A 25,801-nucleotide genomic window follows, 5' to 3' on the forward strand; every position below is an offset into this window, starting at 1 on the left:
TGCTGTACCTCCGGGGCTGTGCCGTACTTCCAGGCTGTGCCCTGTCCCCGGGGCTGTCCCGTCCCCCGGCCACGGAACAGCCTGAGCTGGCGTGTGCGGAGGGCCAGGTTTATTGGTGGGGCAGGAGGCAGGGAAGCAGAGGACACAGAGGAAATGGCTATGGAGGCTCTGCTTCCGCGCAGGCAATCAGCACTGCCAGGCAGCAATCAGCGAGGGGTGGTTGCTGCAGCAACCCCCGGGGCCGGTGCTCTGCTGGGTCCCCACTCGTGGCCGAGCCTGCAGGAGCTCCTCCTCTGCCGTTTCAGCTCGAGAAATACTTCTGCAGCACCTTTGTCAGGATCCCTGTCTCCTGCAAGGGAAGGCACAGGGGTGAGAGCCTGGCTCCCACACACCAGCCCCTGCCTGCTGCCGGGGGGCAGGAGGTGAGGCACAGAAGGGTTTGGCTTGGAAGAGTCGTTTAAGGTCAAGCCCATCCATCAGCCAGCACCGCCAGGTCCCCGTGGCCCTCAGCACCACATCTCCATGGCTCTTAAAGGTGCCAGAGTGCTGGAGGCAGATTTTGTCCCCCAGACCCAGGTTCTGGCCCTCTCCAAAGGCTCCAGCCTGCCACCACGCTCATGACAACAGCACAAGGGCCACTGCTGGCACCTCAGAGACAGCCCAGCACACATCCTGCACCACTGGCTGCTGGCTGCAAAGCCTCCTTCACACTCCTGCTGCTTTTCAGAGCTGGTTGCTTCTCCTCTTGACAGGGCAAGGTGGGAGTGTGGATGTGAGGTGTGTGGGAGGTGATCCTCCCCCTCCGCTCCATTCTGCTCAGACCACACCTGGAGCTCTGGGTCCAGTTCTGGAGCCTCTGTTCCAGGAAGGATCTGGAGGGGCTGGAAGGTGTCCAGAAAAGGGCCACGAGGAGGAGCAGAGGGCTGGAGCTGCTCTGCTCTGGAGACAGCCTGAGAGAGTTGGGGTTGTGCAGTGTGGAGAGGAGAAGGCTCCCAGGAGACCTTCTGGTGGCCTTCCAGGATCTTGGGGGGGCTCCAAGAAAGCTGGGGAGGGATTTTTGAGGGTGTGAGGGAGTGATAGGACTGGGGGGGATGGAGCAAAACTAGAAGTGAGGAGACTCAGATTGGATGTTAGGAAGAAGTTCTTCTCCATGAGGGTGGTGAGAGCCTGGCACAGGTTGCCCAGGGAGGTGGTAGAAGCCTCATCCCTGGAGGTTTTTGCAGCCAGGCTGGAGGTGGCTGTGAGCAACCTGCTGTGGTGTGAGGTGTCCCTGCCCATGGCAGGGGGGGTTGGACCTGTTGAGCCTTGAGGTCCCTTCCAACCCTGACAATTCTATGATTCAATGAGCAGCAGCTGATCCAGCCACGACCCAAAGTGTCTCCCAGGCAAGCAGTGACTACAAGATATCAGTAACCTTCAAGCTGCTTCATGGCAAAATGAGTTTCAGTGCCCAGCCACTGCCATGAAACATTCAGCCACCCACCCATGGAGTTTTTCCTCTGCTCACCAAGCTGCTGTGGAGCTCTGACAGGAGCTGCTTTGCTGTGCTCTGGCAGTGGGGCCATGTGGTGCCAGAGGACAGCAAACTGTCCCTCACTCAGCACTGGCACAGCCTCCCTGCCTTGGCTTTCCCACTCCAGCTGCTGCCATCAGCATCACCACAAGTTGGATGTGATGCCTTCAGGGTGCTTTCAAGGATGCCTTGGGAGAGCAGGTGAGAAGTAAAAAGAGCCAGGAGCCTGGCTCCTGCCTCCCATCCTCTGCTCCTGGAGCGCAGCTGGCAGAGGCAAACTTCACCAGCCTGTTGGGCAGGACTTCAGGAAGGAGAGGAGCTTGAGGGGGCAAAGAGGCACAAAGCAGAGCAGGGAAGAGCTACAGAGGGAGCTGGTGGGCCTGGGTTCTGCCCAGGGGGCTCACATGGCATGCAGGAGGGATCTCCCCACACCCCTGCAGCCACCCCACTGCACATACCTGCGCTCACCCTGCCCACCTCCCACAGCAAGGCTGCCACACATGCAAGAAGAGGCCAAGGGGTGGGGCTGATCCTCCTGCTCACAACAGGGGGAAGCCCCCAGCGTGCTCAGAGCCAGGCTGCACCTGCCACACATGGTGCAAGAGGCAAAAGAGAACCTCCTGTGTGCAAACCTCTCCTGCTGGGTGGGACTTCTGCCACCACAGGCATGGAGCAGCACCTGGGCTCCTGCTCTGCACCATCCTGCCTGCTCCACCTGAAGGGAGGGTGAGCAAAAGTACTAAGCCTTGAGGTCTAGGCAAGGCTCAGAGGAACCCAGAAAGGAAGAATGCCTTTGGGAATGACCAGGGACACACTCAGGGAAAGAAAAGCCTAGGAAAAGCCAAGTTCCCTTGGTGCTTTTCCTGCCATGAAGCACAGCAGCAGAGGAACATGAGGAGAACATTTCTGTCCCTGCCTTGCTGGCCAGCTGGTTAGAACCACAGAACTGTCAGGGTTGGAAGGGACCTCAAGGATCATCCAGTTCCAGCCCCTCTGGAATGTCCTGCCATGGGCAGGGACACCTCACACTAGATCAGGTTGCTCATGGTCCCAAGACCAAGCATTTCTGTTCTCCAAAGCAAGCTGAGGTGTAGGTGCCAGGACCTCCTCAGTCTCACCTCTGTGCCTGGTAAGACCGTGGAGGAGATCCTCCTGGAGGCACTGCTGAGACAGAAGAATAATGAAGAGATGATTTGGTACAATGGGCATAGCTTCACCAAGGGCAACTCCTGCCTGACAAACCTGGTGGCCTTCTAGGACAAGGTCACAACATCAATAGCTGAGGGGTGAGCAACTGACATCATTGACCTGGACCTGAGCAAAGCCTTCCACACTGTCCCACACCACAGCCTGGGCTCCAAGCTGGTGCAGTCTGGGATTGATGGGTGGACCATTCAGTGGATAAAGAACTGGCTTGATGGCTGCACCCAAAGAGTGGCTGTCAATGGGTCTATGTGCCAGTAGAGGCCAGGGACAAGTGGAGTCCCTCAGGGCTCAGTCCTGGGACCAGGCTTGTTCAACATCTTTGTTGGTGCCATGAACAGTGGCATCAAGCGCACCCTCAGCAGGTTTGGTGGCCACACCAAGCTGTGTGGTGCAGCAGACAGGCTGGAGGGAAGGGATGCCATCCAGAGGGACCAGGACAGGCTGCATAGGTGAGCAAAAGCCATCCTCATGAAGTTCAACAAGACCAAATGCAAGGTCCTGCAGCTGGGTCAGGGCAATCCCAGGCACTGCTATAGGCTGGGCAGGGACTGGCTGGAGAGCAGCTCTGGAGAAAAGGCCTTGGGGTGCTGGTGGAGGAGAAGCTCAGCAGGAGCCAGCAGTGAGCACTTGTGCCCAGAGAGCCAAGCAGAGCCTGGGCTGCATCCAGAGAATTGTGGCCAGCAGGGCCAGGGAGGGGATTCTCCCCCTCTGCTCAGACCACACCTGGAGCTCTGAGTCCAGTTCTGGAGCCTCTGTTCCAAGAAGGCTCTGGAGGTGCTGGAAGGTATCCAGAGAAGGGTCACGAGGAGGAGCAGAGGGCTGGAGCTGCTCTGCTCTGGAGACAGCCTGAGAGAGTTGGGGTTGTGCAGTGTGGAGAGGAGAAGGCTCCCAGGAGACCTTCTGGTGGCCTTCCAGGATCTTGGGGGGCTCCAAGAAAGCTGGGGAGGGACTTTTGAGGGTGTGAGGAAGTGATAGTACTGGGGGGAATGAAACAAAGCTGGAAGTGGGGAGATTCAGGGTGGACATAAGGAAGAAGTTCTTCTCCATGAGAGTGGTGAGAGCCTGGAATGGGTTGTCCAGGGAGGTGGTTGGGGCCCCATCCCTGGAGGTGTTTAAGGCCAGGCTGGATGAGGCTCTGGCCAGCCTGATCTAGTGTGAGGTGTGCCTGCCCTTGGCAGGGGGGTTGGAACTGGATGAGCCTTGAGGTCCCTTCCAACCCTGACAATTCTGTGATTCTATGACCTGAGCAGTGGGACAGCATCTCAGAGAGCAGAGCTCCTGAACAGCTCCTCAGGCAGCCGAGAAGCTTGGCCCTGGCTGGATGCTCAGCTCAGGTGTCCCAAAGGTGGCATGTTGAGGGATGAAGCTGTCAGGGTGGCAGGAATTTGCCCCTGGCACTGTGTCAGCCACAGAAGTCCAACAGAGGCAGCACTCAGGGGTACCAGGGAGAGGCAGTCCTGCAGTGCCAGCCAGCAGCTGAGGCCAGGATGCCCTGGGGGGCAAGGCTGAAGAAAAGGGAGCAAGAATGCTGGAGTGGAGCCTAGTGAGGTGCTCAGGGGTGGAGGGCAGAACCCCCACCTGCCACCCAGTGAGGTCTCCACTGCCACCAGGAGGCTGGCTGGCATGCCAGGGCACTGGCCAAGGAGAGGAGAGAGGCTTTGGGAGGAGGAGGTGAGGAGTAGGAGCCAGTTGCACCTTAGGTGCCTAAGCTGTGATGCCACAGGCGGGGCACCCCAGCTCCCACCAGAAAGGCGTCAGGGCAGGGAGGCTGGCAGCTGAGCAGCCTCTGCCTGACCATGAGCCACATGGCCCTCCAACAGCAGGGCAGTGAGGTTGGCATCTGGGCAGCCTCTGCTTGGCCTTGAGCCACATGGCCCTCCAGCAGCAGGGCTCTGACACCCACCTAAAATCTGCTGTCTGGGTACTGCCCCTGGCCAGAACCTGCCTTTGGCAGGGCATCAGCACCCATCTGGCAGCCTGAGACACAGCACCAGCACTGGGGACAGCCTCTGCCTGGGCACACCTGCAGCCTGGGCAGTGACCATGAGCCCCACCCAGAGAGGGGACAGCCACAAGGACCACGTTCATGGCACCACACGTTCAGCAGCCAGGGTAGGGCAGCTCACCACCAGCTGCCCACCACCTGCGGCACTTAATGCACCGAGAAACCTCCTCCTCAAAGGCTCCCCAGGGAGGATGGAGAAGGATCTAGGACCCTCACAGCCCTCCCCTCCCTTTCAAATGCATCTGAGCAGCAGGCACAGCACACAGCACCCTAAGAGGAGCAGGGCAGGCTGGTGCCTCCAGCCATACCCAGGTGTACCCCAGGCTGAATGCCCTCTGTCCAGATGGGACCAGCTCTCTAGGAAAGCCCCAGGGCTGTTGAAACCAAGCCAAGAAACCACTTGACCACACAGTCCCACCCCACTCAGCTCACATCCCTGCAGCTCTTCCCCCAAACCCAAAAGAGGAGCAAGTACCTCCTGAGGCTGGACCACAGAAGCAGCTTCTCCTGTGCAGTGTCACTGGGGAGCTCCTGCAGCACAGCAGCTGAGTGGGGCAGCAGCTGCAGCACCCTTCCAGGAGGGTCTCACCCTGCTTAGACCCTTGCTTACTCCCTGCAGTGGCCAGAAGGGTTCCTGCAGAGGCCAGAAGGGGCAAGTCCCCAGGGAAGCCTGCATGAGGCAGCAGCCAGGCAGAGCCACAGGGTCCCAGCAGCTCCATCTCCACATCCTGGGTGCAGCTTTTCCACCAGGCCTTGGGGGAGCTCCAAGGCAAAGGCCACACCAGGGAGGCCGAGGCCCTGCTGCTGCACACTGGGATTTAGTGGAGCTCCTCTCTGCTCCCCCAGCTCTGCTGTGCAGGACCAGCCCCCACCTCCCCTCTGCAAGGTGCCCCTCAGGAAGGAGAGAGCCTGACCACAGTGACACAGGCCCAAGAAGAGGGCACCAGAAACCCAGATCCCTCTGCAGGACAGGCTCCTTTCCCTTCCTGCATGGAAGGGAAACAGAAACCAGGGAGGAGAAAGGGGATTTGTCCCTGCAGGGGCTGGCAAGGGACATTTCCTCAGGGCAGCCACAGTTTCCAGCCACTCTCTGCTGTGTCTGGTCGAGGAGGACTCAGACATTACCAACCCCTTGGCTGGTGATCACCACTGCCATGGCCCCACCACAGCATCCCCTGCCCAAGCCTTTGGCACAGCCACTGCCAGGCTGGGCACAAGCCCAGGGACACTTCCCCTCTGCCCCTTTGTGGCTGGTCTTAAGAAGCTGTTCAAGAGATGGTTGAGAGGAGCAGGAGGGGGAGTGCAGCTCCAGCAGCAGTGCAGCACTGGCAGCAGTGCAGCTCTGGCAGCAGTGCAGCTCCGGCAGTAGTACAGCTCTGACAGCAGCGCAGCAGCAGCAGCAGCGCAACTCCAGCAGCAGTGCCGCTCCAGCAGCAGTGCAGCTCTGGTATCAGTGCCGCACCGGCAGCAGTGCAGCTCCAGCAGCAGTGCCGCTCCAGCAGCGGTGCAGTACTGGCAGCAGTGCAGCTCCGGCAGCAGTGCAGCTCTAGTATCAGTGCAGCCCCAGCAGCAGTGCAGCCGCTGCCATCTCCAGCAAGCTGGCTGTGGCAGGTTGCCATCTCCACCCCCTCCCTGCTCCCAGCATCTCCCTCCAGCTCAGCCAGCACTCACCTGGTCAGTGAGGTCGTATTTGCCTTGGTCCTCATTCAGGAGCCTCTCCTGCAGGAGGATTCTCAGGAGCTCCCTGGTGAGCAGCTCCATCATGTCCTCCAGCAAGGCTCTGAGAGAGGGCCCAAAGACCACAGCAGGCTCCTGGGGCGGCTCCAGGTGTGGGGAGCTGCTGGCACTCTTCTTCCCCATGAAGTGACCTGCAGCACCAACACCATGCAGGGAGCCAGGGCTCTGGGCACTGGGCCCTGCTGCTGCCTGACAGCAGCCTGAGTCACCCAGAAGCACCCAGGGCAGCCGAGTGCAGCACAGCAAGGAGAGAGCCCTGGGGGTCCTCTGCCACGCTGGGTGTGAGGACACAGGCTGCACAGGGAGGTGCTTGGAACCCCAGCCCTGCAGACATTCAAGAGCAGCCTGGAGGTGTCCCTGGGCAGCCTGATGCAGATGGAGATGACCCTGCTGAGCAAAGGGGGCTGGGCAAGATGGGCTCTAGGGGCCCCTGCCAGCCTGCTGCAATGTGTGAAGCTGTGAGACTTCTCCCTCCTACTGATGGGACCCTAGGGGTGATGGGCTGGGATCCCTGGGGTGATGGGCTGGGATCCCTGGGGGTGGTGGGCTGGGATCCCTGGGGGGGATGGGCTGGCATCCCTGGTGGTGATGGGCTGGGATGCCTAGGGGTGGTGGGCTGGGATCCCTGGGGGTGGTGGGCTGGGATCCCGGGGGCCATGGGCTGGGATCCCTGGGTGATGGGCTGGGATTCTGGGGGTGATGGGCTGGGATCCCTCAGGAGGGCTGCTGGACCTGTCCCCCGGAGCCCCGCAGGTGGCTGCCTGCCTCCTGCACTGCTCTTCCCATCCGCACGGAGCCGTCTGCCCGGCGGAGCGCTGAGGGGCGCAGGGGGCTCCCCACGGGCAGAGGGTCCCGCGGTGTGCGCCGAGCTCCGCGCAGCTCCGCAGGGCTCCGCTCTGCTCCGCGCAGTCCGCCCCTCGCCACCCCGCGCCCCGCCGCTACCTGTGGCCCAGAGGTTGCCGCGGGGGTTGACCTTGATCTTGGCCGCCTGGCTGCGGTGCTCGGCGAAGTCCAGGTGCACGGCGGGGCCCAGCGCGGCTCCGCACAGCAGCAGCAGGAGGCAGCGAACCGCCGCCATGGCCGCCCCGCGGCACCCGCACCGGCACCGGCTCCGACCAAGACCGGTCCCGCGCCCGCCGCCGCCGCTTTATACCCGCGGGGAGGCGGCGCCCAGGCGGCACCGCCCCGGCAGCCACCGCCCCCCGCCCAGAGCCAGGGCGGCAGCGGCAGGGACGGGACCGCAATGTGCCGAGACCCTCCCGCAGCGCTGAGGCAGCTCCGGACCCTCGGCACGGACAGGGACCTGCTGGAGCGGGGCCCGAGGAGGTCACAGCAGTGCTGGGAGGGTGGAAGCTGTGAGGCCAGGCTGGGAGAGTTGGGGCTGTTCAGCCTGGAGAAGAGAAGGCTCCAGAGAGACCTCAGAGCAGCCTTCCTGCTCTGAGGAAGCTGCTGAAGGGGGTCCAGGAGAGCTGGGGAGGGTCTTTTGGCAAGGGCTGGGAGTGCCAGGCTGAGGGACAATGGCTTTGAGCTGGAAGAAGGGAGATGGAGACTGGAGAGGAGGAAGAAATTGTTGGCAGTGAGGGTGGGGAGAGACTGGCACAGGTTGCCCAGGGAGGCTGTGGCTGCCTCCTGCCTGGAGGTGTTCAGGGCTGGACTGGATGAGGCCGGGTGCTGAGCAGCACCGGTGCAGGCAGGCGGGGGGTCCAGGCAGAGGCTGTTTTACTGCAGCTGGGCACCAGGACAGCAGCTCAACACTACGGGGCTGGAGCAGGGCTGGATTCCTTCATTTCCCTCCCTGCCACCCTGAGCCTGAGAGGAGGCTGCCAGCACAAGTGCCCTGCCTGTAACTGGGGCCCAGGCTTGCTCAGGACTTTGTAGCCCATGGCCTCTTGGCACAGGAGGTCTTGTTCCTGTCTGGGGGAACATAGCTGGCACCCAGGCCCTGCCTGGAGGGGCTCCATCTCCTGCCTCAGCCCAGGGCCACCAGCCTGGCACGGCTGGTGCCCGCACAGCCCTCTGCCCCGCCGTGGGGCTGCCCACGCTTGGCAGCAGAGCTGGCTGAGCCTGCTGGGGGCACAGCTTTGGTCTGCAGCCTGCTGAGACCTTCAGCACTCAGGGCAGGCATCGCTGCTCCTCCACTGCTTGCTCTCTGCAGCTCAGCAGAAGTTCCCTTTCCCAGCTGCTCCAAAGGAATCTTCCCAGGTTATGGATCAAGACAGACTTTGGGAATTCCTTTGCAGAAATCAAATTTGCTGGCACAGGTGCCAGCTTCTGCATGTGGTGCAGGAGACTGGCCTGGGGGACACCAGCTTCCTGCAAGGGCCTCGTGAGAGAGGCAGTCATAGGATGATGGAACTGTTTGGGCTGGGGAAGGCCTCCAGGCTCATCCAGTCCAGCCACCACCCCCACCATGGCCACCAAACCATGGCCCCGAGTGCCATGGCCACAGGTGTCTTGCACACCTCCACACATGGGGACTCCAGCACCTGTTCCAGTGCCTGACCAAGGGTAGAGGAGACTCAGCACAGGCAGTGCTGCCTGCACACAGCCAAGCACCCCAGCTCCTGGTGGGATCAACCCCCCTAGGGCCAAGCCAGAGCAGCCTGCAGCCACCTCTCCACAGCCCCACACAGCCCCACAGCCTGCAGGAGCTTGCCCCCCCAGAGCAGCCTGCAGGCTCCAGGGCTCCTCAGCCTGCACCTCAGCTTTCCTCAGCTGGAGCAGAGTCTCTGCTTTGCTCTCCTTCCCCCTGCAGCCCTTGCCCACGGCTGCTGCTGACCACTGCAGTGACATTTGGTGGCTCAGACTGCCACAGCCCCGGTGCTGCAGATGAGGACACTTCACTCAGAGCCTGTGGCTTTATAAATAGAGCTGAAATTGGTTTTTTCCCCTGTGCACCATTCTCTGTTGATGTGCATTTGAATTCCATCTTTTTTATTGCCCTCCTTCTCTCCACAGTTGACCTCCAACCACACAAGCCCTGGGAACAGCAAACTTCCCTCTGCCTGTTTTTGCTGATCACTTCGGAGCATGATGAGGGCAGGCCCTGCACAGCTCCCTGGGGCTTTCTCCTGCCTCCTACCTCTAGTCCTTGCCTTTCAGCAAATCATAGAATCACAGATTTGTCAGGGTTGGAAGGGACCTCAAGGATCCTCCAGTCCCAACCCCCCTGCCATGGGCAGGGACACCTCACACCACAGCAGGTTGCTCACAGCCACCTCCAGCCTGGCTGCAAAAACCTCCAGGGATGAGGCTTCCACCACCTCCCTGGGCAACCTGTGCCAGGCTCTCACCACCCTCATGGGGAACAACTTCTTCCTAACATCCAATCTCAATCTCCCCACTTCTAGTTTTGCTCCATTCCCCCAAGTCCTATCACTCCCTCACACCCTCAAAAGTCCCTCCCCAGCTTTCTTGGAGCCCCCCCCCAAGATCCTGGAAGGCCACAAGAAGGTCTCCTCAGACTTTTCCTCTGCAGAGAAGGATCTGGGAGTGCTGGTGGGGGAGAAGCTGGCCAGGACCCAGCAATGGGCACTGGCATCCCAGAAGGCCAATGGCAGCTCAGCCACTGGAGAGAGAGCTGCTGGAGAGGGTCCAGAGGAGCCCCCTTCAGATCCTGGAAGGCCACAAGAAGGTCTCCTGGGAGCCTTCTCCTCTCCACACTGCACAACCCCAACTCTCTCAGGCTGTCTCCAGAGCAGAGCAGCTCCAGCCCTCTGCTCCTCCTCGTGGCCCTTCTCTGGACACCTTCCAGTACCTCCAGAGCCTTCATGGAACAGAGGCTCCAGAACTGGTCCCAGAGCTCCAGGTGTGGTCTGAGCAGAGTGGAGCAGAGGGGGAGAATCCCCTTCCTGGCCCTGCTGGCCACACTTCTCTTGCTGCAGCCCAGGCTCTGCTTGGCTCTCTGGGCTGCAAGTGCTCACTGCTGGCTCCTGCTGAGCTTCTCCTCCACCAGCACCCCCAAGGCTTTTTTTCGGTTTCTCTCTGCAAGGATCTCACCTCCTGCTTTGGGGCTTTCTTTAGGAGCCTTTCCTGAGGAACCTTGCCATCCCTTTGAGAGATACAAAGGGATGATCCTGTTGGGCTCATCTCAACTGTGCACCTTCTAACTCCTTCAGCAAGCTCCAAGCCTACTCTCTAAAGCAGGCTCTAAAGAGGATTGCTCGGAGCAACCTCAGACACCAATCCAGACTGGAGAGCAGCCCTGAGAAGGACTTGGGGGTGTTGGTGGTGCAAAGCTGGTCATGAGCTGGCACCAAGTGCTGCCAGTACAGATCCAGCCTGTCCTGAGCTGATCCCCAGCAGTGTGGGAAGCAGGGGCAGGGAGGGGATTCTGCCCCTCTGCTGAGACCTCCCCTGTAGTGCTGGGGCAGCTCTGGAGCCCTCAGCACAGCACAGACAGGGACCAGAGGAGGGCACAGCAATGCTGGCAGGGCTGGAAGCCCTCTGCTGTGAGGCCAGGCTGGGAGAGTTAGGGTGGTTCAGCCTGGAGAAGGCTCCAGGGAGACCTTAGAGCATCCTTCCAGTACCTGAAGGGTTCCAGGGGAGAGAGGAGATGGAGACTGGAGAGGAGGAAGAAATTGTTGGCAGTGAGGGTGGGGAGACTGGCACAGGTTGCCCAGGGAGGCTGTGGCTGTCCCCTGCCTGGAGGTGTTGAAGGCCAGGCTGGATGAGGCCTTGAGCAGCCTGGGCTGGTGGGAGGTGTGCCTGCCCATGGCAGGGGGTTGGAGCTGGATGAGCTCTGAGGTCCCTCCCAACCCAACCCTTTCCATTCTGTGATTCTATGAAATATGGACTGGAAGCAGCCCTGTGTGACCCAGGGCAGGGCAGACACCTCTCTGCCTCTTGCTGCCTCTGCCTGGCTCCTCACCTCAGGACTCTTTTGCTCCTTCTCAGAACTTCTTTGCTCTTTCTGTTTAATAATTTCAAAGCAGTTCCCACAGCTCTCTGCCAAGCCTCCAGACAATCCCTTTCTTTTCCAATCTCTCCTTCCCCTGTGGAAATGAACCTGGAGAGGCTTTCCAGAGAGCCAGGAGCAGAGGCAGCATGGAGCAAATGAACTCCAGTGTGATTCCTGCAAAGCCCCAGGTCCCTCAGCCCCAGGATGTCATCTTTTCTGCCAGGCAGTTCTGGTGGAGACACTTCTGATCTAGGCAACGACAACAAGATTTTGTTCTCCGAATTATTTGTGCCCTGTCCAGTGAGTGGAAAACCTCAGGGAGAAGCAAAACTCATTTATGGCTTGAGTGGAAATGGGAGAAGGAGCTGGAAAGAAGATGTGCAAGATTTCAGAGGTTATCTGCCATGAGCAGCAGCTGCTGCCTGGACAGGAGGCAGCAGCTCAGGGGGGATTTGATTTCTGTAAACAAGAGCCAGGAGCAGCCAGGCAGGGCCCCAAGGCAGGGCTTTACATCTGACCTGGCTTTGGAGGAGTGTGGACAAGAGGCTGAAACAACTTCAGCACTAAGAGCTCTGCTGGCATCAGGAGCCCAGTGACATGGGGGCAGGTCTGAGGGCTTTGCTCTGTGTCATTAGAGGCAGCAGCTCTCAGCCTGGGCTTGCCTGCCCATGGGCCTGGGAGTCCTGAACTCTGCTCCTGGAGCTCTGCAGCTCCGAGGCTCTCCCAGGCCAGGCTGGCCGCTTCTGGATGAGATTCATGGAATCCCAGAGTGGGGTGGATTGGAAGGGACCCCAAAGCGTCCCCACCAGAATTGCCTGGCAGAAAAGATGACATCCTGGGGCTGAGGGACCTGGGGCTTTGCAGGAATCACACTGGAGTTCATTTGCTCCATGCTGTCTCTGCTCCTGGCTCTCTGGAAAGCCTCTCCAGGTTCATTTCCACAGGGGAAGGAGAGATTGGAAAAGAAAGGGATTGTCTGGAGGCTTGGCAGAGAGCTGTGGGAACTGCTTTGAAATTATTAAACAGAAAGAGCAAAGAAGTTCTGAGAAGGAGCAAAAGAATCCTGAGGTGAGGAGCCAGGCAGAGGCAGCAAGAGGCAGAGAGGTGTCTGCCCTGCCCTGGGTCACACAGGGGATAGGGTTGGGTTGGGAGGGACCTCAGAGCTCATCCAGCTCCAACCCCCTGCCATGGGCAGGGACACCTCCCACCAGCCCAGGCTGCTCAAGGCCTCATCCAGCCTGGCCTTCAACACCTCCAGGCAGGAGGCAGCCACAGCCTCCCTGGGCAACCTGTGCCAGTCTCTCCCCACCCTCACTGCCAACAATTTCTTCCTCCTCTCCAGTCTCCATCTCCCCTCTCCCAGCTCAAAGCCATTATCCCTCAGCCTGGCACTCCCAGCCCTTGTCCAAAGTCCCTTCCCAGCTCTCCTGGAGCCCTTCAGGTACTGGAAGGCTGCTCTGAGGTCTCCCTGCAGCCTACACTTGTTCCTGCCCATGGGGAATCTGCACCTTGAGCCTCAGATATGACTGAGCAGGAATCAAGCAACAGAACTGCCCCCCAGAAAACCTTCACCCTTCAGCTTCAACCATGGCAGACAGAAGCAACCTTAGACCTGGCAGCTTTTCTCCCTTTCCTTTCTAAAGCAAATCTTCCAACACCCACACACATCACAGACAGCATCCCTGTGGTGACACAGACATCTCCTGGAGTCTCAAAGGCTGAGCTGGAGCTGCTCAGACAGCTTCACCTTTGAACAGAGCACAAATCTCAAATGAAAGATCAAAGACACATCAGAATCAGAGACTCACAGAATGGGTTGGGTTGGAAGGGACCCCAAAGCTCATCCAGCTCCAAGCCCTGCCATGGGCAGGGACCCCTCCCACCAGCCCAGGCTGCTCAAGGCCTCATCCAGCCTGGCCTTCAACACCTCCAGGCAGGAGGCAGCCACAGCCTCCCTGGGCAGCCTGTGCCAGTCTCTCCCACCCTCACTGCCAACAATTCTTCCTACCCTCCAGTCTCAGTTTGCCCTCCACAGCACCCAGCCTGGGCAGGGCTCCTGGTCACTGTGCTGCTTTTCTGCTCAGCAAAGCAGAACAGGTCTGGTGGGGGCAGTGCCAGCAACAACTCTCTGCCATCCTGCCACCTTCTCAGTTTCCAGCCTGTGCAGGCTCATGCCTGGCACCCCCTCCTCTGATGGTGTCAGGAAAGGTGTTGCTGGGAACAGGAGGCAACGTGGGAGGCAGCAGGGGAGCTGGTGCCTGCTGGAGCTGTGAGCCATTCACTGCTTCTGCATCTTCAGCCCAGGCACAGCCAACACCTCCCTTCACACACAGCCACCTCCTCTGCTCCTCTGAGCTGGAAAGAGGCAGGAGAGGGACACAGCGCTGAATTCCCACTCCTCACACCACAGCCCCTGGCCTAGGGCAGTGGCCTCTGCTCTCACAGTGCCTGCAGAGCCCAGGGGAAAGCAAGCCAGGGAGGCTGCAGCAGGCTTCCCCCCAGAACCTCAGCTCCCCCAGCCCAAGCCCTGCACTCCGCAGGGACGTCCTCCCCTAGAGCAGGTTGCTCACAGCCCTGTCCAGCCTCACCTTGAAGATCTCCAGGGATGAAGCCTCAATCACCTCCCTGGGCAACCTGTTGCAGTGTTCCAGCAGCCTCCTGCTGCAGAACTTGTTCCTCACATCCAATCTCAATCTGCTCTGCTCTCATTTCAAACCATTGCCCCTGGGCCTGTCCCTGCAGGCCTTTGGGAACAGTCCCTCTGCAGCCTGCTTGGAGCCCCTTCAGCTACTGGCAGGCTGCTCCTTGTCCTCAGGACGTTGCTCCACAGTGCTGGCAGTTCTTTAGGGGAGATTTGGTGCTCCCTCAGGGCTGCCCAAGTTTGGCTTTTGACAGAACCTCCCATCCTCCACTCAAGCTTCTTGAAGAACTCTGCACCCAAACTCCCTTCTCAAGGGCTTCAATGGGAGATGGGGATTTCATTCAGATTCATGGTTTGGGTTGGAAGGGACCTCCAAAGAGCATCCAGTCCAACCCCCTGCCTGAGCAGGGGCACCCAGGGCAGGGCACACAGGAACACAGCCAGGGGGGGCTTGAAAATCTCCAGAGGAGACCCCAGAACCTCTCTGTGAGTGAGAACAGCAGCAAGCAGCCAGAGTGCTCCTGCTCAGCACCTGCCTTCAGCTGCCACAGCAGGTGGCAGTGGCCCAGGCAGTGCCCCAAGGTGCTGCTCAGCAGCAAGCACTGCAGGGAAGTGGCTGGGGAAGGCTGCACAACCTGGGACCCAAAGCCAGGGCACCAGAGCAGCTGCTGCCAGCTCAAAGCAGGGCCTCACCAGGGCCCTCTTTGTGGCAAGCTCTCTGCTTGGGCTTAGGAGGAATCCAAGGCTGCAGAGGGTCTGTAGTGACAACCCAGCAAGGTGGCCAGAGGCTGGAGAACCTCCCTGTGGGGACAGGCTGGGAGAGCTGGGGATGTTCAGCCTGGAGAGGTGAAGGCTCCAGTGTGACCTTCGGAAGACCGCTGTGGGGAGGATGGAGCCAGGCTCTGCTCAGGGATGTCCAAGGAAGGCCAAGGGGCACTGGGGGCAAGCTGGAGCAGAGGAGGTGCCACAGGAGCAGAAGGGAAAACTTCATCCCTGTGAGGGTGCTGAGGCCTGGAGCAGGCTGCCCAGAGAGGTTGTGAAGTCTCCTTCCCTGGAGAGCTTCCAAACCCATCTGGCTGTGTTCCTGTGTGCCCTGCCCTGGGTGACCCTGCCCTGGCAGGGGCTGGACTGGATGATCTCTGGACTGGATTGTCCCTGCCATCCTGTCATCCTGTCACTCTCTGGTTTCATCCTGTAGGCACCTGGGGAGGAAGCTCAGCTCCACAGTACAAAATGCTGCAGGGTTTTGGTTTGATTTTTAATATAAAAAACGACTAAAAATGCTAAAATGTGACAAACCCTTGGCAATGCTGCAGCAAACCTCCCCCCTCGGGCAGTAAAAAACAACCAACCCCACAGAGAGCCCAGCTGGCCAGGGGCTTTCAAATGCAAGGTGTCCTCTTCTTCCTCCCCAGGCTTTGGACCATCAGCTGCCTCCAACCTTCATCTGCAAGCCAGCTCCATGGCACCTCCACCTCAGACTGCAGGGCAAGAGGCTACTCTCGATGAACCAGCACAAACAAGCCCAGCAAGAAGAGGACTGCATACTGCAAGAGAGAGCAGACACAGGAGTGCATAGCTGCAGCCTCAGCAGCCAGTCCCAGGGCAGCAGGCACTCCCCAGGGCAGCGGTCAGTCCCAGGGCAGAGGTCAGTCCCCACGGCAGCAGGCAGTCCCAGGGCAGAGGTCAGTCCCCAGGGCAGCGGTCAGTCCCCAGGGCAGCAGGCAGTCCCCAGGGCAGCGGTCAGTCCCCAGGGCAGCGGTCAGTCCCCAGGGCAGAGGGCAGTCCCCAGGGCAGAGGGCAGTCCCCAGGGCAGAGGGCAGTCCCCAGGGCAGCAGGCGGTCCCCAGGGCAGCGGTCAGTCCCCAGGGCAGAGGGCAGTCCCCAGGGCAGAGGGCAGTCCCCAGGGCAGCAGGCAGTCCCCAGGGCAGCGGTCAGTCCCAGGGTAGCTCTGCCTGCACTCACAGCATCCTCGGGGAGCTGGGCAGGAAGTGAAGGAGCTCTTACCTTAAATTTGGGATAATCATTCATCAGGATTGTCACTATTCCAATATAGGGCACAAATCTACAAGAACAAAGGCCTGGTTAAAGCAGCCTGGCAGGGTGGGCACCGCTCAGGACCTGGCACACAGGAGCCCCTCACATGTGCTGAGGGCTGGGGACTGCTTCTCCCAGGCAGGGAAGCTGTGGCAGCAGGGGCCAGGGGGTTGTAGGCTCTGAACCACCTCTGAAAGTTCCTCTGAACCATCCCAGAGCCAAGGCCATGAGAATCCTGATGGCAGCTGAGCCTGGGCTGCCCTGCACTGCTCTCCCAACAGAAGGACTATGGAGTCATGGAATTGGTTTGGTTGGAAAAAACCTTTAAGATCAGGAGTCCAACCACTCTCTAACTCTGCCAAGACTGGTGCTGAACCATGGCCCTCAGCACCACAGCTCTGCCTCTTGGAAACACCTCCAGTGATGGGAATTCAACCACCTCCCTGGGCAGCCTGGGACAGTGCTTGGGAACAATTTGAGTGAAGTTTCTTCTCATGTCCAACCCAAACCTGCCTTGGGGCAACTTGAAGCCATTTCCTCTCTTTCTACCACTGAATACTGAAGAGACTAACCAAAACCTACCTCCCATCTCCTCTCAGGGAGATGCAGAGAGCAATGAGGTCTCCCTCAGCCTCCTCTTCTCCACACCAAACACCCCCAGCTCCCTCAGCTGCTCCTCCCCAGCCCTCTTCTCCAGACCAGCTTTGCTGCCCTTCTCTGGACCTGTCCAGCCTCTCAATATCCTTCTGGGAATGAGGGCCCCAAAGCTGACCCCAGGGCTCAGGCTGCAGCTCCCAGCTGGACAGCTTCACTCAGCCCACACTAAGAACTGAACTCCCTGCACAGCACCTCCCAAGACTCTGCCAGGCAGGTCACAAGAACCCCACAGGGAGGGCTGAAGAGGAGGGGGAAGATTCCCAGATGGCAGCAGGGGAGGGCAGTGGAAAAGCTTCTTTGTTTCCAGGTCCACTCACCCCCTGGCTCTCCCCACCACATCCTTTTTCTCCAGCCAGTGCTGTCCTCGTTTGTACAGCCCTCGGTCGTCCACAGCGTTGTTGTCTCCCTTGGTCAGAAACTTGATGTCTCCGTTTGGCCTGGCAAAGAGGGGGCAGGAGGGTGAGGCAAGGAGCTTCCCAGCAGCTGTTCTGCACCAGGGGTGTGGAGACTATCACAGAGATAGTAGAAACAGAATCACAGAGTCACAGGATGGCAGGGCTTGGGAGGGACTTCCAGAGCTCATCCAGTCCAAACCCTGCCAGAGCAGGGCACCTAAGGCAGAGCACACAGGAACACAGCCAGGGGGAGCTGGAGAGCCTCCAGAGAAGGAGACTCCACAACCTCTCTGGGCAGCCTCCCCCAGGCCTCCAGCACTCTCACAACAAAGAAGTTTCTCCTCATGCTGAGGTGGAACCTCCTGGCTTCCAGCCTGTACCCATTGCCCCTTGTCCTGTCCCTGGGCACCACCACACAGAGCCTGGCACCTTCCTCCTGACCCCCACCCCTCAGATATCCATAGACATTGATCAGGTTCCCTCTCAGCCTTCTCCTCTCCACACTAAACACCCCCAGGGCTCTCAGCCTCTCTTCCCAGCACAGATGTTCCAGTCCTTCATCATCCTCACAGCCTCCCTTGGACTCTCTCCAGCAGGTCTCTGTCTCCCTTGCCCTGGGGAGCCCAGAACTGGACACAGGATTGCAGTGTGGGCTCAGCAGGGCAACAGTGAAAGAAGCAACAGATCCCTGAGAGTCCTGTCCTCAGATCTTGCAGTTTTGTGTCTCCTGGTAGAAGGATCAGGGGTGGGTTTGGTTTATTCTATTTACATGGAAACTGAAGTACTAGAGAGCAGCATCTAGGAATGGCACCATGGTCCTGGCACACTAAAACCAACAGTGCTGCATACTTAGTGCCGAAGTAGAGCCGGACACAAAAAGCAGCAGGAGAAAAAGAAGGCTCCAGGGAGACCTCAGAGCAGCCTTCCAGGACCTGAAGGGGCTCCAGCAGAGCTGGGGAGGTACTTTGGACAAGGGCTGAGAGTGCCAGGATGAGGAACAATGGCTTTGAGCTGGGAGAGGAGAGATGGAGGCTGGAGAGGAGGAAGAAATTGCTGGCAGTGAGGGTGGGGAGAGACTGGCACAGGTTGCCCAGGGAGGCTGTGGCTGCCTCCTGCCTGGAAGTGCTGAAGGCCAGGCTGGATGAGGCCTTGAGCAGCCTGGGCTGGTGGGAGGTGTCCCATAAATATCTGGAGACAAAGTGCCCCCAGAATGCACATTTCTGCTCCTCCTTTCCCCAGACTGGCTGAAAGCATGGAAAGGTGACCCTGACCTCCCTTCTTGCCTCTTCTGTCATCAGCCCAAGCAGCAGCACTGGACCCAGCTGAGCCTGTGGCATGCACCAGGTGAAGAAGCAAGCAGCATTCACTTAGGAGAGATCCTGAGACATCCCCAAAGTGAGTGCAGACTCAGCTGCGCACACACTGACCTTGGTGCAACAGCAGTGGCACCAGAGAACAGCTCTGTGACCCAGCTGTGCTGGACACAGCAGAATGGGCACAGCAGAGTTTGCTGAGCTGCTGGGAGCGGTGCCCCTCTCACCAGGCTGCCAGCTGGACAATGTGCATTCTGGGGCACTTTGTCTCCAGATATTCATGGGACACCTCCCACCAGCCCAGGCTGCTCAAGGCCTCATCCAGCCTGGCCTTCAACACCTCCAGGCAGGAGGCAGCCACAGCCTCCCTGGGCAACCTGTGCCAGTCTCTCCCCACCCTCACTGCCAACAATTTCTTCCTCCTCTTCAGTTTCCATCTCCCCTCTCCCAGCTCAACGCCATTGTCCCTCATCCTGGCACTCCCAGCCCTTGTCCAAAGTCCTTTTCCAGCTCTTCTGGAGCCCTTCAGGTACTGGAAGGCTGCTCTGAGGTCTCCCTGGAGCATTCTCTTCTCCAGGCTCAAGAGCCCCAACTCTCCCAGCCTGTCCTCAGATAGCAGAGGTTCTCCTGCCTCTGATCATCTTGGTGGCCTCCTCTGGACCCTCTCCATCAGGTCCCTGTCTCTCTTGTGCTGGGGATGATCTTCATAGACACACCAAGGGACACAGCCTTTGTCTGTGTGAAACTTCTCTATTACTCTGCACAGCACCTGGACAGCTGTCACTGACACCCCCCCCAACTGCCTTAGCCAAGGGGAGGACAACCCCAATTCAGGCCAACAGCTGCAGCAGCACCCCCAGAGCCTCCACCTACTTCTCATGGATCTTGAGGACACGATGCACGATGGGAATCTCCCTTCCCTCTATCCTGAAGACCACGATTTCCCCCACACGGATGGGGTCCTCGATGCGGTTGGTGAGGAAGAGGAGGTCTCCTCTGTGGAAGGCAGGCTCCATGCTGCCACTGCAAGAGAGAAAGGAGCAGCTAAGCAGGACCTGAGCCAGGCTGGGGAGTTCATGGTCTTCTCAGAAATAAAGTCTCACTGAAGAGCAGGTGTTCGACCTCTGCTGCAGTCACAGAACTACAGAATGGGTTGAAGGGACCTCAGAGATCATCCAGCTCCAACCCCCCTGCCCTGGGCAGAGACACCTCCCACCAGCCCAGGCTGCTCAAGGCCTCATCCAACCTGCATTTTCAATCTAACACTCAAACTTCGAAGCACCATGCTGCCTGCAATCCAGCTGCAAGGGGAGAGCAGTGCCAGCAGAGGGGTAAGGCCGCCTGCTTCCCTCCAGCACCAGGAGTAGCTATTCCCCGAGCTGCAGTGGTGCTGGGAAGATTCCCTGACTTCCCTGATTCTGTGCAGGCAGGCAGAGCAGCCCCATGATCACCCTTGGGGGTGCTGAGCAGCTCCCCAGGAGCCAGCAGTGCCCTCCTGCAGCCCTCACACAGCTGTGTGCTGGGCTGCAGCCAGAGGAGTGTGGACAGCAGGGCAGGAGAGGGGATTCTGCCCCTTGGCTCTGCTCTGCTCAGACCTCACCTCCAATCCTGCCTCCAGTTCTGGTGTCCCCAGCAGCAGGAGGACACAGAGCTGTGGAGTGAGTCCAGAGGAAGCCCCAGAGATGATCCCAGGGCTGGAGCAGCTCTGCTGTGAAGCCAGGCTGAGGGAGCTGGGGGTGTGCAGCCTGGAGAGGAGAAGGCTCCAGGGGGACCTCAGAGCTGCCTGCCAATGCCTGAAGGGATCCTGCAGGAAGGCTGCAGAGGGACTTCTCCTGAGGGTGTCCAGAGCCAGGCCAAGGGGGAATGGTTTGGAGCTGAGTCAGAGCAGGGTTAGAAGAAGTTCTTTGGTGTGAGGGTGGTGAGACTCTGGCACAGGCTGGGTTGGGGGGGGTTGTGGCTGCCTCCTGCCTGGGGGTGTTCAAGGCCAGGCTGGATGAGGCCTTGGCCAACCTGGGCTGGTTGAGAGGTGTCCCTGCCTGTAGGAGGGGATTGGAGTGGATGATTTCTAAGGTCCCTTCCAAGCCCCTCCAGGAAGCACTCAGGCTCCTGTGCTCCCCCCAGCACACAGCCGGGCACACAGCAGGCACTGCTGTGACTCATGGCTGCGCTCCCCCAGCTCATCCCAGGCACTGCCACCGATGTTGTTTTTCTCCTGTCTTGCAAATGGCAACTGTCACAAATTGTCACAAATTGTCACAAAACACAGAGCTTTGTGAATGCCAGATAAATAATGCAGCACCTCACACAGACCTGAACTTTACTGCTGGCTGGATTAGGCTTTATCTGCCTGCTGCTGAGATCACATCACAGAGGAAGGGACCTGACCTCAGTGGCCCCTGTCCTACTGGCTGGGACGGACAGCCTGAAGCACCTCCCCTGCTCTCCAGACACCTCAGGAGCAGTTCTGTGACCAGTGCAGAAAGGACAACGTAGCCATGGCACAGGCCCCATGCAACAGCCACAGCACTGCTCCCATGGCTGCACAACAACTTCAGCCACAGAAGGTGTCCCAGGCTGCGGGAGGATCAGTGGTTGCACCTCCGGTGTGGCACTGCCAGGAGGGTAATCTCCAGCGCTCAAACACCTGCCAGAGCAGGTCCAGAGGAGGCCACCGAGATGATCAGAGGGCTGAAGACCCTCCCTCATGGGGACCAGCAGGTCCATGTTTCTCTTGCACCGGGGGCCTTGCATTGCAGCCGTTCCTCCTCTCTCCCGTTCCTCAGCACCACCTCGCTCACCTACAGCCCAGCCAGCTGACAAAGGTGGCAGCAAGGGCGAGATGCTATTTTAAAAGGCCTCCAGCCATGCTTCTTTACTTCCTCCTTCCTCCCCAGCCACCTGCCTTACCTCAGAGCTCCAAGACGAAGAGACTCTGGCCTGCCGGGGCTGGCACAGGAGCCTGCAGCTGCCCCAGCCCTCTGCACACCCTCCTGCAGCTGGGCTTGATGGCCCCAGTGCGGCCGGCGGCTTCCTGCGCTATTGTCCAGCATCCTGGGGATCTCACCCTTCACCCGAGGGTCTCACCCCGTGCGCCCTCGCCCCGCACCCTCGGTCTCTCCCAGCCTTCGCTGTCGGCCGAAGGAGCCCCGCGGGCTCTTCCCCGTTCCCGTGGCAGTTACCTCAGCACCACCACGATGGGGCTCTCGCTGCCCGTCACCACCATCAGCCCCTTCCAGATCATGAGTGCGGACGAGACGATCATGCCGAAGTTGAGCACCTGGTAGTAGAGCTGCGCGGGGATGCGGTCGGTCAGGAGCCGCCGGGCCCAGCCCGGCCCCGCCCCCCGTCGCCCCGCTCCTCCCGCCGCCCCCCGGCCCCGGCTCGGTACCTGCCGCTTGTTCATCCGCCGAACATCGTCCAGAAAGTCCAGCGACAGCATCGCCGGCCACGACGGCGGCGGCTCCACCGCCCGCCCGGCCTCGCTGCTTCCGCCTCCGGCCTCGCGTCACCGCCGGTTCCGGCCCCGGCCTTGGCCCCGGCCCCACCCCGGCAGGAGGCGGCGGGCGAGCGGCCTTGGAGGTTTCCCCCAAGAACGACGCCCAGGCGAGGCCCCCTTGGATGCTTTTATTGGCAATACTTGGAAGTAAACATCATAGCAAGGCACGGACGCCGCTGCGGGGTGGACAGCCGGGGGCTGCCCGGGGGTGCCCCTGCCGTCGGAACTCTACGGGGGCTACACCTAACGCGCACCCGAGCCGTAGGACAAAAAGGCCAGACTGGCCCCATCCAAACACGCCGGGACGGAGGAGCTGCGCGGCCCGAATGCACCCAGATAAATACTTCTTTAATTATTTTAAACAATCCTCATAGTAAACAGAACGAGCAGGGTCCGGGCTCAACATGGTAGAAAAACAGAAAAAAAAAAAAAACAAAACCCAAAGGGTACAGAGAGAAAAAAACACAGCGAGAGCGTGCGGCGGAGGGCAACCAAGGCAGCGTGAGCGCGGCAGGAACAGCTCCCGGGGGCCAGCGCTGAGCCACTGTAGGGCAGAGCCACACTGGGGAGCCAGAGTGGGAACCGCGGTGCCCACTCCTGCCAGGGCCTCCCGGGGCTGTGCTCCCTGCTCAGGCAGCCCCAGCACCCGCTTCAGCCAGGGCTCCTGTGGGCTGTGTTCCTTGCACGGACAGCCCTGGTACCAAGGTAGTGCCACTGCCAGGATGGTTTCACTCCAGCTGACACCACAGACAGGGGAGGGAGATGTTTTCCCCTTATGGGGATGGTGCGAACCTGCCACCCCACTCTGCCCGAGTCCCTCCTCCCGGGGGGAGGCGCTGGACACCGGGCCCAGCTCCCCACCTCCACTGGCACACAGCCAGTGAGTGCCCCAGGGGCACCAAGGCCCTCCTGCCGCGGGCATGGGGCTTTGAGCTGCGCTCGCCCAAGAGGGCAGGAGCTACAAAAGGCTCCTGGGGAATGGGTCAGGTCTAGGAGGCTTAACCAAAGAGCCTTCTACAGCAGGGCTGGTGCCTGGGCCACTGCAGAGGCCTCAGCACAGCTTACAGCTTGAGCCCACCCTGGGTCCGTCCGCGGGGAGCCCGGCACGGCCGGCGCCGTCCTGCAGGGGGCTTTGCTGAGCAGGAAGAGTTAAAAATGAGTAAAACAAAGGCAGGGCAGGGGGAGGGAAAGGAAAAGCCATAAATAGGAGAAAGAAGGCGAGAGGGAAGGCAAGGCTGGGGCTGAGGCAGCACACAGGGGAAGGAAGAGAGCTCATGGTAAGGAAATTGCAGCTGCAGAAAGTGCTCCTTGATCCGCAGGAGTGGGCCAGGCTTCAGTGAGGATTCTTGCCCTGCCTTCCCTTTTCCCCTCTCTGCTCTGGCAGAGGGTGAGTGCTTGAGATGCAATGGCAGGGTTGGCTTGGTTTGGTTTGTCTGGGTGACATTTCCCCTGCAAACAGAGGTTAATGGGAAGCCACGTCCAGCCCGAGGGACCCCCACAGTACATCAAAGATCAGCCCCAGCCACCCCCTGCGTTTTGAGTAAAAACCTCCCAACAACAAGAAAACCCCAACAGACCCCAACCAGCCAAAGGGGGGGTTAAGTCTGCAGAGCCTTCGAGTGATTGTTCTGCAAGGTGCCCTGGGGCCCCTCTGTGCCACATGTCTGCCTGTGCCCACAGAGAGCCGAGTCCCTCCTGCATTCCTGGCACTGCAGGCTGCCCTCTGCCACAGCCTTCACTTCGCCGTTGTGCCCCTCCTGTCCGTTCGTGCTCCTCTCCCCCTGCAACTTGAGCCTCGCCTCCTCCTCCTCCTCTTCCTCTTCCTCCTCCTCGTCATCCTCTCTGACTTTGTGCACGATGAAGAGGTGCCTGCCGAGGGAGCTGTGGGAGGTGTAGCAGAGGCCGCAGAGAGGGCACTGGGAGCTGCTGCTGTCGGCGCGGTGCTGGGGGATGTGCCGGCGGAACTCGGCGCTCAGCGCCGTGGCGAAGCCGCACTTGGCGCACCTCCAGCGCCCCTTCAGTCTCTTGGCCGCCGGCGCCTCCGGGGCCGTGCCGCTCTCCGCCTCACCAGACTCCTCCCTTGCCGTCCTCTTTGGAGATTTTGCCTTAAAGGAAGAAGGAAGATGGAAAAGTGACGCTGAGTGGGGCTGAGTGAAGTGCTGCACTCCGGGCAGCGTGCTGAGGGCAGACACAGCTCTGGGAACTCCTGCCACGCTGCCCAGCACCCAAACCCCTCACCCCAACAGGCAGGGCCTCCATTGCTGCCCTGTGATGGGAGAACTGGGAAAGGCTGGCTGGGCAGAGACAGGATGGGGAAACAGGACAGAAACTCAGAATCATGGAATGGTTTGGGTTGAAAGGGACCTCCACTGCTCCCCCAGTTCAACCCCTGCAGGCAGCAGGGACATCCTCCCTTAGAGTAGGTTGCTCACATCCTCACCTTGAAGATCTCCAGGGATGAGGCCTCAACCACCTCCCTGAGCAACCTGTTGCAGAGTTCCAGCAGCCTTATGGTGCAGAACTTGTTCCACACATCCAGTTGGTGTAGGAAGAAGCAGGGACAGCTGAGAGCCATGGGGATGGTCCTTAGCACCGAGAAGGCTGCTCAGGATTTATCTCTGAACACTGAAGTCTCCACTCAGGCTTTTTCTTCATGGCATCTCCTTAACTCATCCCCTCTGTCCTACACAGCTCTTCCTCCCATGAGAAGGAAGCTCTCCTGAAGCTCTTCCTCCCAAGCTCACTTGAATGTGTCCCTTCCTGTGGTTTTGTCACCTCCTTACCCAGGAGTACTGCATTCAGGATACAGCTTCTAGGCTTCCATGTGCAGGCCCAGCTGGGGCTATGTGAAGGCACCACCCTCTGGCCCAGTTTAGCCAGGTGCCCTGCTTGGGGGAAGCAGCCACCAGCTGGTGGAAGCAAGCAGGGTCTGTATAGAGGGGAGGCAGCCTTGGCTGGGACCCCTCAGTCCAGGGAGCAGATGGACAACAGGCTGCAGAGTAGGGAAAGGTCAGATCTGGGCTTCAAGTACATGGAGCAAAGGAGGCAGAGCAACCAACCCTCCACTCCAGAGCAGGCCTAAAGAGCATCAGCTGAACTGCTACACGGGCACAGAAAGTCACAGGCCTGCTGAAGAGGAATTCAGTTCTTGGAGGTAACAGATCTGAGGAAGCTTTTAAACCAGAAATCTTTTGTAACTGTCAGGAAATAAGTCAAGGGGAAAAGAGGAAATGTGACCCAGCCCTGTAAACAGAGTGGCAGGGAAGTCAAGGGCAGCAACAATCCCAAGTTAGGCCTGGTCTGAAGAGAAGGACAGTGAGGCACAGGGCCCCAGAGCTGCTGCTGCTCAGATGCATCTTCAGTCCTGCTCCCCACAATGCCAGAGAACAGCAAACTGGATGGGGCTAAGAGAAGAGGAAAGGGAAGCTGGCACGTGGGCCGGAGGGCTGAGGGCTCAGTGGCACCCAACACACACAGCTGCTGGCCAGGCAGGGTTAGTCTGCAGTGGAGGGGTGGAAAGGGCTCAGTTACCTCTGCTGGGTCTCCCTCTGCAGCTTTTGCTTTGGCCATCTGGGACAGGTCTGGGTCCTTGATGCCATGCATGAGGCTGATGTGATTCTCCAGCATGAAGGGCTGAGGAAATGTCTGGTTTTCATCTGTGCAGTACCTGGCAAAGACAGAAAGGAAGGAAGCTGATGGAAGGCTCAGCTGCTCACTGCCATCCTAACAGCTGTCTGCTGACTGCCAAACCAGGAGCTGGCACTGGGCACTGGTGATGGACTGTTAGGTTACCAACAGATGATCAAATCATTGTTCTAGTAGCAGAACTTTGTCCCAAAGACAATCCAGAGCAGTTTGGAATTGCATAGAATGGGTTGGGTCAGAAGGGACCTCAAAGATCA

General features: G+C 59.5%; 3 protein-coding genes across 5 annotated transcripts in view; all 3 read right to left on the minus strand.

The window, feature by feature from the left end:
• Positions 1-301: 301 nt before the first annotated feature.
• On the minus strand, positions 302-7,539 carry NMB (neuromedin B). The gene is made up of 3 exons (XM_054388335.1): positions 7,404-7,539; positions 6,396-6,592; positions 302-349 (listed from the first exon to the last, which is right to left on the minus strand). Exons 1-3 carry the CDS (start codon positions 7,537-7,539, stop codon positions 302-304), a joined length of 381 nt encoding a protein of 126 aa, XP_054244310.1.
• Positions 7,540-15,291: 7,752 nt separating this feature from the next.
• SEC11A (SEC11 homolog A, signal peptidase complex subunit) lies at positions 15,292-21,847 on the minus strand. 3 transcript variants are annotated; one of them, XM_054387805.1, is made up of 6 exons: positions 21,792-21,847; positions 21,583-21,692; positions 19,277-19,426; positions 17,013-17,132; positions 16,009-16,066; positions 15,292-15,549 (listed from the first exon to the last, which is right to left on the minus strand). In XM_054387805.1, exons 1-6 carry the CDS (start codon positions 21,840-21,842, stop codon positions 15,499-15,501), a joined length of 540 nt encoding a protein of 179 aa, XP_054243780.1. In that variant the 5' UTR covers positions 21,843-21,847; the 3' UTR covers positions 15,292-15,498. The 3 variants fall into 3 exon arrangements, with proteins under 3 accessions (XP_054243780.1, XP_054243783.1, XP_054243782.1); XM_054387808.1 differs by lacking the exon at positions 19,277-19,426; XM_054387807.1 differs by lacking the exon at positions 17,013-17,132.
• Positions 21,848-23,185: 1,338 nt separating this feature from the next.
• The window catches only part of ZNF592 (zinc finger protein 592), a 33,421-nt gene continuing 30,805 nt past the window's right edge, over positions 23,186-25,801 (minus strand). The window contains exons 9-10 of the mRNA XM_054387802.1: positions 25,431-25,566; positions 23,186-24,004 (exon numbers count right to left, since the gene is read on the minus strand). Of these exons, the coding sequence (XP_054243777.1) occupies positions 23,498-24,004; positions 25,431-25,566 (643 nt within the window). The 3' untranslated portion in view covers positions 23,186-23,497. The remainder of the gene's footprint in view (positions 24,005-25,430; positions 25,567-25,801) is intronic.

This window comes from Indicator indicator, chromosome 16, assembly GCF_027791375.1.
Source record: "Indicator indicator isolate 239-I01 chromosome 16, UM_Iind_1.1, whole genome shotgun sequence".
NCBI lineage: Eukaryota > Metazoa > Chordata > Aves > Piciformes > Indicatoridae > Indicator > Indicator indicator.